Genomic DNA, 15,089 nt, shown 5'->3' with positions numbered 1-15,089 from the left:
TTAATAATAACTAATAATTCCCAAAATGATAATATATTAGACATATAATAACTTTCAACTCATTTAATAGTTTTTTTATATGTAATTAAGAGAAACTGAAACATGCAAATCAGACATTTTGTTTATATGAATTTTATTAAAGTTTAGTGCATATAAAATAATGCAAAAAAATTAAATATGCAGCTAAATAACTCAGTGATCTGTACAAATGTTGTAGGTAATTTGCCAAAATTTTGATGAGTTGCAATTTATTCTGCTGCTGTAAATTAAAATCAGGTATCCTCATGCTAATCAAATTTTTAAAATTAATTTTTTTTAACTAAACTACTTTAAAAATTTTTTTAAGTAATTTAGCAGATGAAAATACTTTTACACATATGAAATAAAATAAATTTTTATCGTAATATTACGACAGATTAGGTAAGGACAACAGGCACAACTCATATAACAATAAAATGTCTTTGTTTAATGTTTGATAGTTTAAAAAATTACTGGCTACCGGTATTGGTACAAAAATGATTTATTTACAAATATTTTATTAAATAACACATCCATTTCTACATGAAGTCAAAGTCATCCATCTGGAAAAAAAAAGAGGAGAAAATGGTGTTAGTTTAATAAAAATAAATAATTTATTGACTTAAAAAATCCTTCAAATTTTAGAAAATAAATAAGGAAAAACAAACCTCTTCATTGTAATTGGCTATGTGTTTCCTGATAGCAGACCTGTCCACCCAGGTAACGAAGTCTTCCATATTCTTAGTTACTAGAAAGGCTGGGTCCATTACTACATTTGGTCCAATACGAACATCTGATCACAAAAGTTAAGCAAAATACATTAAGATATAACGAAATGGCTTAAACTAAATGCTAGCATTGGTTTGGGTCAATGAAATGGGCATTTGGTTTTAAACGAATCTGGTTATATCCATCAAACTCAAACGATAGCAAGAGCCAAATGCAAAAATTCTGAGTATACGTGGGACAAAGTAAGTCAATCTTTAAAATATAAAAGAAGGATTTCTTTTTCATGTATTTTAAAAAACATTCGTATATTTCTAGTCCCTTTTCATGATCAAGGATTCCATTTTTGTTAAGTCCGTGAATAGAAATGACAAATTGGGAAAACATTTAGTTTTTTTTTTTTAATTGTTAACTATTTTAAAAGAAAACCGAAAAAAATGTAACAAGCATTTCACTAGAATTCATTAAGTAATGGAATTTCAACATCTTATTATTTTTTATCATTGTTATATTTTTTTTATCCCTTTATTATAAAATTTTCTGGCTTTGGTAAATTTCTCGGATGAAAATAGTCAAGTAAATAATGATGCCATGAGTAAAATAATAATAATAATTTTTTAAATTATTGGAGAAAAAATTTTGCAAAATTATTACAAAATGCTTTTATTTATCAAAAACTGGAAACTTTTTCCCCCTTAAAAAAAAGGATACGTCCTTGTTCTACGAACTTAGTTGCATCCTTTAAAGATGGGGCCATTTTACTTCTTGTCATCAATACGGGTAGACGTCTCCTAAACAAGAGAAAAGAAGATTCACTTTAAACAATGTCGTAATGGGTACGAATGTAAAAATCTTAGTGAAATTTCCAATATCGTATAATCAATAAAATAAAATAATGAAATTGAAAATTAATGTACCTGCAAAAAGAAGAAGCTGTTACTTTGTCACAAAGTTCTAAACCTTCATTTTTGGAGATTAAACCCATAGAATGCCTGAAAAGAAAAAGGAATGATAACTTTAAAATAACTTCAGATCGAACAAAAAGTTTCCATTCAACACTAGATGGCAGCACAGTTCCAATTTTGTAAAACTAGCAAATTGCATTTGGTTTAATGCACCGAATGAAATATCATCATTAAAATTATTTATTCATACAGTAAATTATCTATCCCCTCGGATTAATCTATAAGCTACTATGTATAAAACTTTTATCAGATTTAATGAATCGGACAATAAAAAAATAAATAAATAAGAAACGCAACTTTTGGTGAAATTAATGTCTGTGGAATTTTAAGTAAGGGCACACCAGCATAAAATATCCATATTTGAAGTAGCCTATGACACCTCAAAGGTGAAATGGGCTACAATCAATCTCTACGAGTAATGAAGGGGAATGTCAGTTGACATTCTCCAGGTCTGGAGTCCTCGAACTAAGGCTATGACATTTGGCACAAATATATTTTCGAAGGTGGAAATGTCACCTCAGAACGGTGCCTTTTTACAATTTTAATCGAGTTAAAATATTAATATTAGGCAACATTTTGTTATTTTTTTCCTTGATAACTTCAGAAAATATTAAAGCAGAAAAATAATTTTTATATAATTTGGAAATTTTTAAAAATTGCCTTTTTCTTCATAACAATTTAGTTGCCGTACAATTTTGTTCCCTTTATCTTCAATATATTTTTAAAAAACATTTTTAATGTATTTTACAACAATACTTTTCATTACTGTAAATCACAATTCAAACCAATTTTACTCTCTCTGTAAATAATTTATTCAGAGCTTTTTCCTCTATTGATAACTAATGTAAGATTCAATCCTTTTTTTTTTCTGTCTATTTAGAATGTTTATTTTTAAATCATGGTTTTCATAAAATTCTTGAAATTTTTTATATAAAATTTGTATATTAATTTCAAAACGTTTTTAAGGGTTAATTATAAAAATAAGAAAGATTGAAAATTACTATAGATTGCATATTTCTAAACACCACTGCTCTTTTTTTTTTTTTTTTTAAATCATAGGATGTATATAAATATCCGATTTTATATTTTTAAGGTTTTACTGTCTCACTATAATGTACAAAACTGTTCATTGAATCAGCAAATAAAGATTCTCTAAGATATAAAAATTACAAAACATATTTGGTACTAACACTGTACCCGGCGGCTTCGCATGTGTATATTTGTTCTATAAATAAATAGGAAAAAGCAATAGCTGTTAGTTGTATAGTTTATAGAGATGTAAAGGAATGGAACTGATAAAAAGTATTTTTAAAATTAACTTTAAAAATCTGATTAAAAAAGTTAAAGAAAAATTGTACGCTACTAAAACTGATTTCATTAGAAAGATTCTTTTTTTTAAAGATGGTGTAAAAATAATGTTGCGGCAATTTCTTCAGAATTACAATGAAAAAAAAATCCTTAAACCCAGTTGGAGGAATGTAGAAACATCTTAATAACTGAGCTATATATATATATATATATATATATATATATATATATATATATATATATATATATATATATATTACACACACACAAAGAAGGAAATCTAGTCACTGCATCCGCGATTCAGCCTGCATTTATTTGCTTTATATATATATATATGTAAACAATGATGCACGAACCATATATTATTTATTTGTTTTTAGATATATGTAAAAATTAACTTAATGAATAAGATAAGATATTTATCTTATCTTATTCATTGAGTTCAAACTAAAAACAACTATGAAAATGACATATAATATGTCAAGTGACACCCATAAAATAATAAAAGAAAATTGCAAAACATTATAAACAGCGATATTTAAAATAAATTATAGAGTTCGTACATTAAAAGTCATTAAAAAATAAAAGCTAAGGCGAAAATTTTTCAGTAAAAAACTTTTCACATTGGCAACAGAACGTGATTGAAAATTGTGATTAAATTGTAAAATAAGTTTCAACGGATTTAGAAAAATGATTAAATTCAAAGAAATAGTCGTACAGAAATAAATTTTACGCGACTGAAAAGGTAATTTTTTCAAATTTTTAGAACGAAGTAAAAATATTTTTTGTGTAATCAATCATATGTTTCAAAGTTATGAAGGAACAATTGTTTCAAAGTTATGTTTGACACTCATTATAATCCGGGAGGGATTCTAAACCATATTTATCGGATTAAGAAGACTACTGTAAAGGCAAATAAGTGCGGAAACACTTCCAACAATATAAAATATCGAATTAATATTTTCTTCATTAAGTTTTAAAATTCAAGCTTAGAATTCATCGAATTACCTATACGACTACTTATGAGACAAATTTCATGGCTGTAAATGAAATTTTTCTCAACATCGTACACAAAAACTTCCTTTTTTAAGTATAGCTATGCAATTTAGAAATGATCGTCATTCAGTAATGCATATTAATTTTTAAATTTCCTAGATATTCCTATTTTATACCATTTTCTATTGAAATGCATTTATGTAAAATTATTCAATATTCAGACAGATATTGTATGAAACCAACTAATATCTAAAATTGTTCTATAACGAGAGCATTCAGCATTCTTTCCGGCTAAGGATAAGAGACTAAGGATTTCAAGAAATCATTTATCTCCCATACTCATCTAAGAACTATTAAATAACTTAGTATGCTACTTTTTCTCCAAATACAGCTATTTCAGAGGCGAAACTCTATGTTTCGAAGAAATGTTCTTTCACCGAAAAGGGAGATAGGGACCCAGAATATAAGATTTATAGTCATGTAAGCAATACTTGTTAACAAAAAAAGCCCCTAGATGATGAAAAATTCATGAATCAGGAAGGTCAGGTTGTCTTCTTGCTGCAAGACAGAGTTGTAATTAGAAACTCTACACAGTATAAGCCGGTTAACGAGCTTAACGCAAAAGCTTTTTTTTCCGTCGTTGCCACCACCGTACAGAATTAAGAAGTAAGAGTCGACATTTTTCTTCTTTCGAGTACGGTCGCAGTCAACTCAAATGTCCTCGGAGGTTATTACCTCATCAAGTGCAATTATGTGCGCAAGTGTCTTAAAAAAATTGTGCCGTCTTTATAGGCCAGCGGTAAAAGGTCTGTTATAGACATATTTTATTTATCTTATTTTTGGGAGTCAGGACTTTTAATGAAAGCACTTAAGAAGGGGGAAAAAATGAATATTTCATGGAGGTGGAAGCCGAAAATGTGAAGCTATGTGACAACTCTTGCGAAATTCTGGCGATGATTTGAAAATAGTTATGAGGCAGGAATTTCGGGGATATTTGATGGTTTTGTGAGACAAGGGTGTATTAATGAATTTTGGGACAATTTATGAGTTGAGTTAAAAAGAGGGAGAAAAAAATGTATGAAATGTGGGAACGAAAAAGACCACCAATACAGACTACTCGCAAATTAAAAATTCCATAAATTATTTTGCGGAAGAACAAGCAACCATTCATTTAAAAAAAAAAAGTATGAGCCCCTGGAATTGCTAGAACCAAAGGTAGGGGAAGCATTTTCTATTCCAATCTGAAAGTTATAATTGTTATAGAAAAATTATTCAATCAGTTAAAAAATTTTACATGAATATTTCTTAAACTGTGGGTCACAACCCAAATGAGGTCATGCAGAAGAATATTAGAGGTCACGAAAAATAGCATAGCATCTAAATCTTCATTTTTTTTCAAACTATATTAACAAAAAAACATCTTAGTATGAAGCATTTCAAATATAGCTGCTGAAAAACCATTTCATATAGAATTTTTTTCTACGGTGCATTCTCGAGTATTCGACTTAATGTGATGGAACGACTGGCCAAATAACAAAAAAAGGCTGGATAGGCTAGAGTTCTATGAATTCATTTCTTTGCCCACTGGTACAAGAAGACAAAGTTTTTATCCAAAATTCACTGTTATAATATGTTTTTTCTCACTTCTTACTGAGTACTAAGCCCTCCATTTATTTCAATGCGAACGCATTCGCGGTCCGGTGAATCATTGAAGCTGTTGCCGGTAACTTGTTGAGTTAAAATAGAAAGCTCTGTACTGGAAGTTTATATACTGCACTACGCGTTTCAAGAATTTATTAGAAAAAGAGTAAGTTAAAAGATATTAATTGTTTATATTTTAACATAAATTCTGTAATTCCCGATTTAAATGCAGGAAGTATAAACAAAACATTGACATAAATCGCGAATCTTAAGAAAATTAGCTCAAACTAATTTTATTTTTCACTAATAAATGATTATATATATATGAAAAAGTAACCCTAAGATAAGAGTCAAAACATACAGTTTTTAGCTTTTGTGAGTCCTTAATAGATGACTTAATAGACGCCTTGTCTTCCTCATTTAATTACGATAAAAAACAAAACAAAGCTGGATAGTCGCGAACCGAATACTCGGGAATGTACTGTATTTAATAAAAATTAATGATACACTAAATTTTGAAAAGTCACTGCTTTCCCACAGTAAGTCAAAAAGTTCTAAAAATATCTATTTTAAAATCTTTACATTGTATAAAAAAGAAAAAAAGTGTTACGTGGACTCTTAATCATTGTTGATGGATATAAAGTACACATGAAAGCTGAAAAATATGATACATACAAAAGAAATTCCACGACAGTTCATAATAATCTATGCAAAGGTCGATATTTGCTCCATTTGCTACATAGACTGAACTTTACAACTTTATTAATTGCTCATTCAGAACAGCGTGCATTAAAATGTTTCAATATTCAAACCAGCAGCATTTAATTATATTTAATCCATATAATCATTTCCTTAATTAACTTTTACCCACAATCAGTTACTTCCGACACGACGAAAGATAACCTCTAGGTCGATCACAAAACATTCATCAGCAAAACTAACTAATCAAATTATAACTCCTCCTAACCTCTTATATACCAGAATGACAAAGCGATCCGATTATGACCGCAGACCTGCAAGATGACCTAAACTTACACAACCATCGCTTTATGCTGGTCATGTGCCACCGATAAGACAATAGGTAATATTCAATAAGTTGGTCGAGGTCTCCGAATTCCTAACGGTTTTAAAAACAAGAACAATCAACCTGAAGATCATAACTACTCAGGAACAGGAAGGCCGATGCCGATCTGAAGGGACCTGGCAGGAAGGAGGGGGACGTCGAACGTGAGGTAGATGGGGAGGGATGAACAAGAAATCAGTAATTAATCGTGAGGACGTGATCGAAGTATCGGAACTCAATCGAACGGTGAGTCACGAACAACAAAGGAAAACAAAATTAAAAATTCTTGTCAAGGGAGGTGGAACAGGCTTGGCACAACTACTGTTTTCCCAACCTTGATGGATTCCGTGTCCAGATTTTAACATTCGACGAATAATTTTGTTGGTGGAGGGTTCAATAGGCTGGTTGACCCCTCGATGGAAATTAAAATTTATATCGTTGTTCAGCCTTGAAATGAAGATGGCAATGAAAAAAAAAAGTGTCTCAGGCCTTTTTTTAATTGAATATGCATATTCTAAACCGGATGAGACGCTAGGAATGATTTTAATGGTAGGGTAGGTGGTGGCGGCCTTGTCCACATTGATTATTAAAGACAATGAAAATTACCATTCTCGAGGCATCGAAAATTATATAGGAAATAATCGAACGCTTCACGTTCTTCATGTTGCGTTAAAAATTCACAGGTTGAGGACACATTAATGTCAACAAATTAATTGAAGGTCTCCCAAAGTCCATGGGAATGAACTGACTCTTCAGACTAAAAACCTGAATGCATAATTAAAATTTCGTAATGGGTTAAATATTTGGGAATTTCATTATCTTATAAATAATGAAAATTAAAAGATAAAGAGAATACTTAAATTCTTTTTCCCGACTTTTTTTTGCAATTCAGTTAAAAAAATACATAATAAACATGGGCTTCTATCTATAAAATCCATCTATACATTTGAGTCATGCAGCAGAATTTTTGGACCCGAATTTCTGTCGCCAAGTGATCAATTACTTTCTTACTTAAGTGCACACATACAAAAAAACTCAAATTTTAAAATATTTTAATATATTTAAAAAGAAACAAAACTGAATTCATTTGTTGGCTATTTTACTAATGCCTCTTTGATACATTTCATTTACCTCTTTATATGTGCACTGGATAAGTAAGCCAAAAAATGCTTAAAAATTCTTGGACAAAATAATGAAATGACTAAAGACTTTTTTCTCTTCAAAGATAAAATGGGATACTGTTCTATGTCAATGTATTTGAGACAGGGAGCTTCAAAAATTTTATGCGCATGCATATTTTACTAATCTAAGCAAAATACTAAGCAATAAAACTTAAGGAACTATGTAATTTATTCTAGAAGTGAAAGGGGGGAGAGGGTTGAATGATAATAGTTTTAATCTATGTCTTCCTCGTTCAAACTTTCATCATATCCGCTGATATCCATCAAATGAAAAAAAAAAAAAAAACAATACATGACCATTAGTTACAAAGAATATAACAAAAAAAAAAAAAATCCAGCAAGCGACCAAAATAAAGAAGTTCGAAGACTGCGAAACGGACAACTCAGATTTTTGCCCCTGCTAACCAGTTTTTCGGTTCATTGTTTACGCAACTGCGGACGAATTGGAGAAAAGTCCATCATCTAGACCACCCATCATGATTTCTAATGCATAAATGAAATTTAATGCGGAAATAGGAACTTTGGATTGAAGATGATGGAAAGAGTATTAATAAAAAAAGGGAGCAGTAGGAGTTCAATTAATAAAATAATAACAATAAAACAAGGGTGGAATTATAGATTTTGCAACAAACGTTACGTTATGAAGCCTTTCTTTTAATAAACTATCAGTTTGGTTAAACATTTCAACACATTTTTTTTTAAATATGTGAGTGTTTTATTTTACATTAACTTTTTATTTTATTAACTTTGATAAATATGTATTTGTTTTTATTTATCTATTACGACTAACCTCCGGGGGCACCTGGAAATGAGGATGAGACGCTTCCGGCGTGGTGGTTGTATCTCGCCACCCTGGAGGGTACACAAATAGGTGGGGGATCTGACTCCTCCCGTCGATGACGGAACGTACTTTCTTCGGGGAGGGTTGTACCGTGGCCGGTGATGGCCCTTAGGACTCAACCTGAGTTCCCACCAGTGTTGCTGTTGCGGCGGTCCGGTCATTCAGTTTTATGGTTTAAATCCGTGTGCCTTCATAGCGGGTCGAAGATTCAAATGACTGACATCTATTACGACTCCTGACTGCCCGGTATCCACATTTGTGCACAAAATTATTGAACCAGATTTTGGATGTTATGTAGAAACATCCATTCAATTAATAATAATATTTGATAAAGCGTTAATATTATAATAATATTTTACAATTTATAGAATTTGTATTTTTTATAAATTTATTCTTTTGACAATTAGGAAAATAAAGTTCTTACATTGACTATTGTGGTTCTGTTTCAAGCTAGCAGCCCTAGGCATCTATCTAGTCAACAGACTTGATAGATGCCTTGTCAACAAAATCGGATTGGATCAAGGTCAACAATTACGACCTTGTCGGCTTTTCGATCTATCAGTCGTCATCTATCAGTCGAAAATCCGATACTGAATAGAATCCTCATAAAAATAAATAAATGAAAAAATTAATTGGTTTAGAATCGAATTCAAACTGGAAGTCCAAAGCAGCCTCTTGTGCAAACAAATCCTATAAATGACAATATTTATTTGAATTTCTTTCATTATTATTAAAAGAAACATTATAATTCTGGGGGGGGATGTTAAGTTCCTACAAATTACTGCATACCAAAGGATTTTAATTTTACACATGGCAGGTTGTAGTTTACATTGTAAAACTACAACTTGGCAAAATAAATAATTTTTTGTTAAACTTGTATTCTATATAGATTGTTCACACTACAGCGCTTCATACCCTTGCAATTATAACCTACTGGTTATTTAAACTGTGTATGCTCCTGTACTATCTATCGCTGAGACTATCACTCAAATTTCCGATGTCTGACATTTAATGATTAAAATTTAATAAGGGGTATATACACTGTTATGGAAAAAAGAATTTTCAATAATTTTAAATTAAAATGTCCAAAAACACCATTGTATAAATGAAGTTAATAAGAAATAATAATGAGAATTCAGAAACTGCAATCCCTCGGCAAAAGGCAGATATTTCATAGACAAGAAAGAAGATAAAATATAATAACAGTGCCCTGATATTATAATACTAAGAAAATTGGAGGGAAATATTCTGTTTAATGAGAATATTTCTGGATACATTTCCAAAACGAAAACAGATGAGCCAATTATAGAAGACGATAAATTCGTTTGTTTGGAACAAGAAAATACAAATTTCAAACTTATTCCTGATTATTATCTTAAAAGTTTCCTATGGGGAGGAGATATTCCTCTGTTAACCTCCATGGAAACGTCACTACGATAGTCATCGCATCTCTATCACTGGAAACAATCGCCTGTTTAACCATCATAAGTTTGCTTAAATTTCAATGTGTCTGACACACACGTACACATCCCACTTCACGAACTAAATGAACTGATTTTTATCATGTCTTCGAAAACTCACAAATGCTCGGGGACTATAAAGAATTCAAATCCCTGGAAAGCTTCTCAACCTCCCTTGAAAGGTCACAGGGGTGGATGAAAAGTCTATGACATAGACAATAGGAGGGGTCTGGTAAATCCTCAAAGGAACGCCGGCACCTCCTGTGTTCCCCATGTAACAGAAAAGTAAGTTCTGACAAGAGGGATAAAAGATAAGATGCTGACGGAAAAAAAAAAAAAAAAGAGGCACGGTTGGAGCGCAGTGGGATATTGGAATGCAGGTAAGAACTGTCCACGACTGGTGACAGGAATAAAGAAGTACATTTGACAGTTTGCATTGTTTGTTGCATCAGCGAAAAAGTCATGGGATGGGCTTTTTGAGAAATAAACAGCACTTTGTATTTTTTCGAGCAATGAACAGCGTTCGAGTTCAACCAACATTAGCCAGTTCATTTATAATAAAAAAGAGAATGAATTGTCCAAAATTTTCTCTGGCCAATTTATTCTACAAAAGGAGTTATTCCATGTTCATATTGTTCTCTAACAAGGACCAGCCAGGGCATAAACAGTGCTTTCAAACAAATGCTTTACAATAAAATATTGGTCTATTAAGAACTTAAGACAAATAAAATAATGATCAATAACTTATTTTTTTTTATAAACTTTTAGTTAATTCTTTACATTTAATAACAAAAATACGAGCGTAATAAACTTATTAAATTCACTTTTTATATGCGAATTACCGAAAAAATGTAACAAAATGGGATTTTTGTTTCACTTTTTCATTGTTTATAGCAAATTCATTGGTTTTTTTTTTTTTTTTTTTTTTTGCTAATTTGGATTTGATAAGATGAGAAAGGAGAAAATTTGTTCTTAATTAACACAAGACCTTAATATTTTGTTATATATTAAGCCAGATTTTTCTGTAGATATGACAGTAAATGATAAAGGCAATATAATTTTCAAAACAAATAAAATTTAGATATAATTCAAATCAATTGTTTTTAAATAAATATTGTAACACTTGTATTTATTATGCTATGGAAGTTGAAACTCAAGGATAAATTTAAATTTCACTAAAAGCACATTTAAGTTTTTTCAACAATTGGGAGGATTGCCTCAAGCTAATTTGTAAAATACCATATAAAATGTCATATTCATAAAAAAATTCGAATCTTTTTCCAATTAAATCTTCTTAATCTTCTGATTAAAACTAGAATCGAAACTTATTATTTGCAGGTGTAATGAGACTTTAAAAAAATCAATCTTGTCTTAGTCTCAAGAACGTGAAGTCTTTATAAATTCTGGAATAACATTTAAATGTGTTTATATTCGGATTTTTTTAAAAAAAACAGAAAACAAAAACTAATTCCCTTTTAAAAAAATTAATCAGTGGAACAGGATCTTTAACAACGCAGTGCCTTGTTCGGTATATAGTTCTTAATTTAGTTCTTAATTCCCTCAGGCCAAGCTTATCTCTAACAGGAACAAAAATATAGTATGACTTTTAAGCAAAAGTATATTAAATTGATTTATATATCAAAATATTAATCATAATATTAACTGTTGACACTGAGCTGTGTTATGATTAATCCTATTATATCTAGCGTAACTAGTCAAGTCCATGAACAGGATTAACCTTAACCTTGATTAATAATTAGTCTCAAGTCTATGAGTCAAGGTTTAACCTTTATTTTTAACTTTTTTGTATCGGATGATGTAAAAATCACGCCTCAATTAATCGCACTGTTTGGTGAGCGACTTTATAATAAAGTTGTATATAAATAATATTTTTAAGAACCCAGCGCCAAGATTAAATGTTCAAATGACTTGTATATGCTTTATCTATAATAATAATGTATATTAAGCTTTCCTCTATTCTAATAATATTTTAATACCAGAAACAATAAGATGCTCGTTAAAATTCGCATCTCATCTTTGATATTTAGAATGTAAGGTAGTATCTTATAATTTATGCTACAGAATTCAAACTAAGAAATGAATTCAACAATATAACGGTTTAATATGAAAAACATTGAAAAATAATGCTACCATCAACTGCAAGATGTATAAAAATTTTCCATAGAAAAAGGCAAAAACACTTTCTAAGCATATCAACAAAACATATTTTCAAGATACTCATTATTAAAACATTTTAGTTCATTTTTACTTTCTGGTATACGTAATATAGAGAAAGCATAGTAATATCAAAAAATTCAAACTCGAGATTTTTGACGAATCTCCACTTTTAGACCGTAGTTAAACATACGTGGTTACGTGATTTCGGAGTACCTTAATTGACTTTATATGGTTTCGGAGAAAAATGTAGTTTGAATCTATGCAATATAGCTTTCATGGTTCTCTATGGATATGTTATTTCTTTTAATGCTAAATATCTCAAAGATATAGATTTTAAAGATTTCATTCTAGAAATAAAAAAATTCTGTGCCTTTCTAAATCTATTATGCAGGACACCATTATTCTATTACTTCGTATTCTATGTTTTGTTTCCTTTTATTTCGTTTACCATAATTCCATAGTTTAATCGTATGATAAATAAAACTAAAACTGATACAAAAAATATAAGCCTTACTTTTTACTTTCTCGTATGCGTAGTATAGAGAAATTATGGGAATCGTCAAAAAATTCGAATTCGAGATTTTGACAAATCTCCATGCTTTAGAGTTCCTTAAGTTCGCAAAAACACATTTTTAGAAACTGCCCGTCTGTCTCTGGGACAAAGATAACTCAAAAACTCTTTGAGGTAGACGGTTGAAATTTGGTATACGGTCTTTATGCCAAATGTTCAGATTTCTATCAACTTTTGAGAAAATTCTTTTCAGAAGAAGTTCGTCTGTCCGATTATTCAAATACAAGTTAATACGATAGTTCTAAAACGAAGGAAGCTGGATAGATAATATTTATAGTATCTAGATCTGTAAAATTTTGAGCCAAATCTAACTATGACTGTCTGTCGGTCAGTATTTTCAGAAACTTGTAAACTCAATAATTCAATGAAAACGAAATGACAGAAATAAATTTAGTATGGGATTTTGTGACTACAAGTGCAGTTTTGTGTCACACTTTTGATCCAATCGGTTGAGAAAAACATGTCTGAAACACAAATTCGATTTTCGGATATTATTAACGGCATGCCGCGGATGAATCGCCAAATAACTCGCTAAGGATGATAAATAAAAATACTAAATCCACGCCAAAAGTCAATATTTCGTAACTATTGTAGTGCCTAACCAATACCATGTAAGGCGTTTTCTGGCACGACAAGTTTATTATAGAGTATACGAGAAAGTTTTAGGGAGACCATTTCCACCTGTTTCATTGTTAAACAACAGACTTTGAAAAAATACTCTGCAGAATATCAAGAACACAGAATCTCTTGAAGTTTCGAAATTAGCAAATTGACTAAACAATTTTCTGCACATGAACCAATTTTTCGGAATTCCTTCATTAATACTTCAAGAGATTAAGATGAAAAATTCTATTATTTGGATTTATATAAAATACAAATAATAAGTAAGCAATTAGAATGAAATAGAAATTGGATATCTTCAACAAAAGTTCAAGGACGTGGTGATATGGTGTCGAGATAGGAGGATCACATATTTGAGGCTCGATTCCAGAACAGATCCACCAAGAATATTGGTCTGATATACATTAAATGTAATGTGACGACTTAGATGTCACCACGACCTAAAATTATAAAGACCTTTCCCAAAACAGACGTAATTTACGGTCTTTCATTTTGGGCATTGTCAACTTTAGTTGTTTAAACAAGGAATTTTTTTTAAAAAAAAAAAGAGGGGAGGGATTAATTTAGAGCACAGTTCAATAAAAGTACGGGAAAGTACGGGATTAATATAATTATAATAAAACATCTATAAAGATGAATATTTGTGTGACTTATAGAAATGCACAGTTTTCGCCTGATCTAGATGAAATTTAACCATTCATCACTGTGTTCTTCAAGACATAAGGAAAGTTACTGGGAACTTAAAGTCCAAAATATAATTGAAATAACAATTAATAAAAAATGAAGTAAGTTATGATGTTTTTCAGTAATATTTTTTTAAAATATTATCCCAAAAATTATTCTTAAATTCTCTGAAAAACAGCTTTTCAGCAATACCAATTGTATTTTCTAATTTTAAAATCTGAATCTGATACAGATCTAGAAACAATACTTTTGTTATTACGAGAAAGTTCGAATTAATTCCATTTTTCTATCAAACCATTTCAGTTTCACACTTTGGCCAATCTTAAAATTAAGTTTTTAAAAAAATTAATTTTTTTGGATATTAACTCTGCAGTAAAATTTTCATTTTGCTTGTATTTCAGAGCACATACAATTTTAATTTGCTCTCGCAATTATTTATAATAGGTTGATTCCTTTAAATTCATATTCAGTCTTATGAAAATTAACAAAGTAAAATTTTAAATAATTACATTCCATATTAATAGCATAACAGCCAAGAAGACCCTTATTTCGTGTGAAACAGCTGGTCGCTAAAGGCGGCTAGTTTCAAATAAAAGCAAAAGGCTGAATATGCTTTAAATATTTATGATGAAAGGAAAATTTTTAATTTACTTGCTATTCTTTTAACAATAACCGATGCAATCTTGCAGGGAAAAAATCTTTTAAAAATATCAGAATATGGGTGTATTAAGAAAAAAAATGAAACTCATTAAAAAAGCTCATTAATTTCATAATTATTCGAAAGTGGTGTACGTCCTTCAAAATCCAAACACACTATCCTTCCCAAAAAAACATTT

At 30.1% G+C, this 15,089-nt stretch overlaps 1 protein-coding gene across 1 annotated transcript in view; it reads right to left on the bottom strand.

Annotated features, from left to right (window-relative positions):
• Window positions 1-502: 502 nt before the first annotated feature.
• The window catches only part of LOC129981321 (U3 small nucleolar ribonucleoprotein protein IMP3-like), a 58,803-nt gene continuing 44,216 nt past the window's right edge, over window positions 503-15,089 (bottom strand). Inside the window, exons 3-6 of the mRNA XM_056092112.1 lie at window positions 1,662-1,736; window positions 1,456-1,535; window positions 687-811; window positions 503-581 (exon numbers count right to left, since the gene is read on the bottom strand). Coding sequence (XP_055948087.1) covers window positions 558-581; window positions 687-811; window positions 1,456-1,535; window positions 1,662-1,736 — 304 coding nt within the window. The 3' untranslated portion in view covers window positions 503-557. The remainder of the gene's footprint in view (window positions 582-686; window positions 812-1,455; window positions 1,536-1,661; window positions 1,737-15,089) is intronic.

This window comes from Argiope bruennichi, chromosome 8 (assembly GCF_947563725.1).
Source record: "Argiope bruennichi chromosome 8, qqArgBrue1.1, whole genome shotgun sequence".
Lineage (NCBI taxonomy): Eukaryota > Metazoa > Arthropoda > Arachnida > Araneae > Araneidae > Argiope > Argiope bruennichi.
Note: the sequence above shows the minus strand (reverse complement) of the source record. Positions and strands in the feature narration are given on the sequence as shown.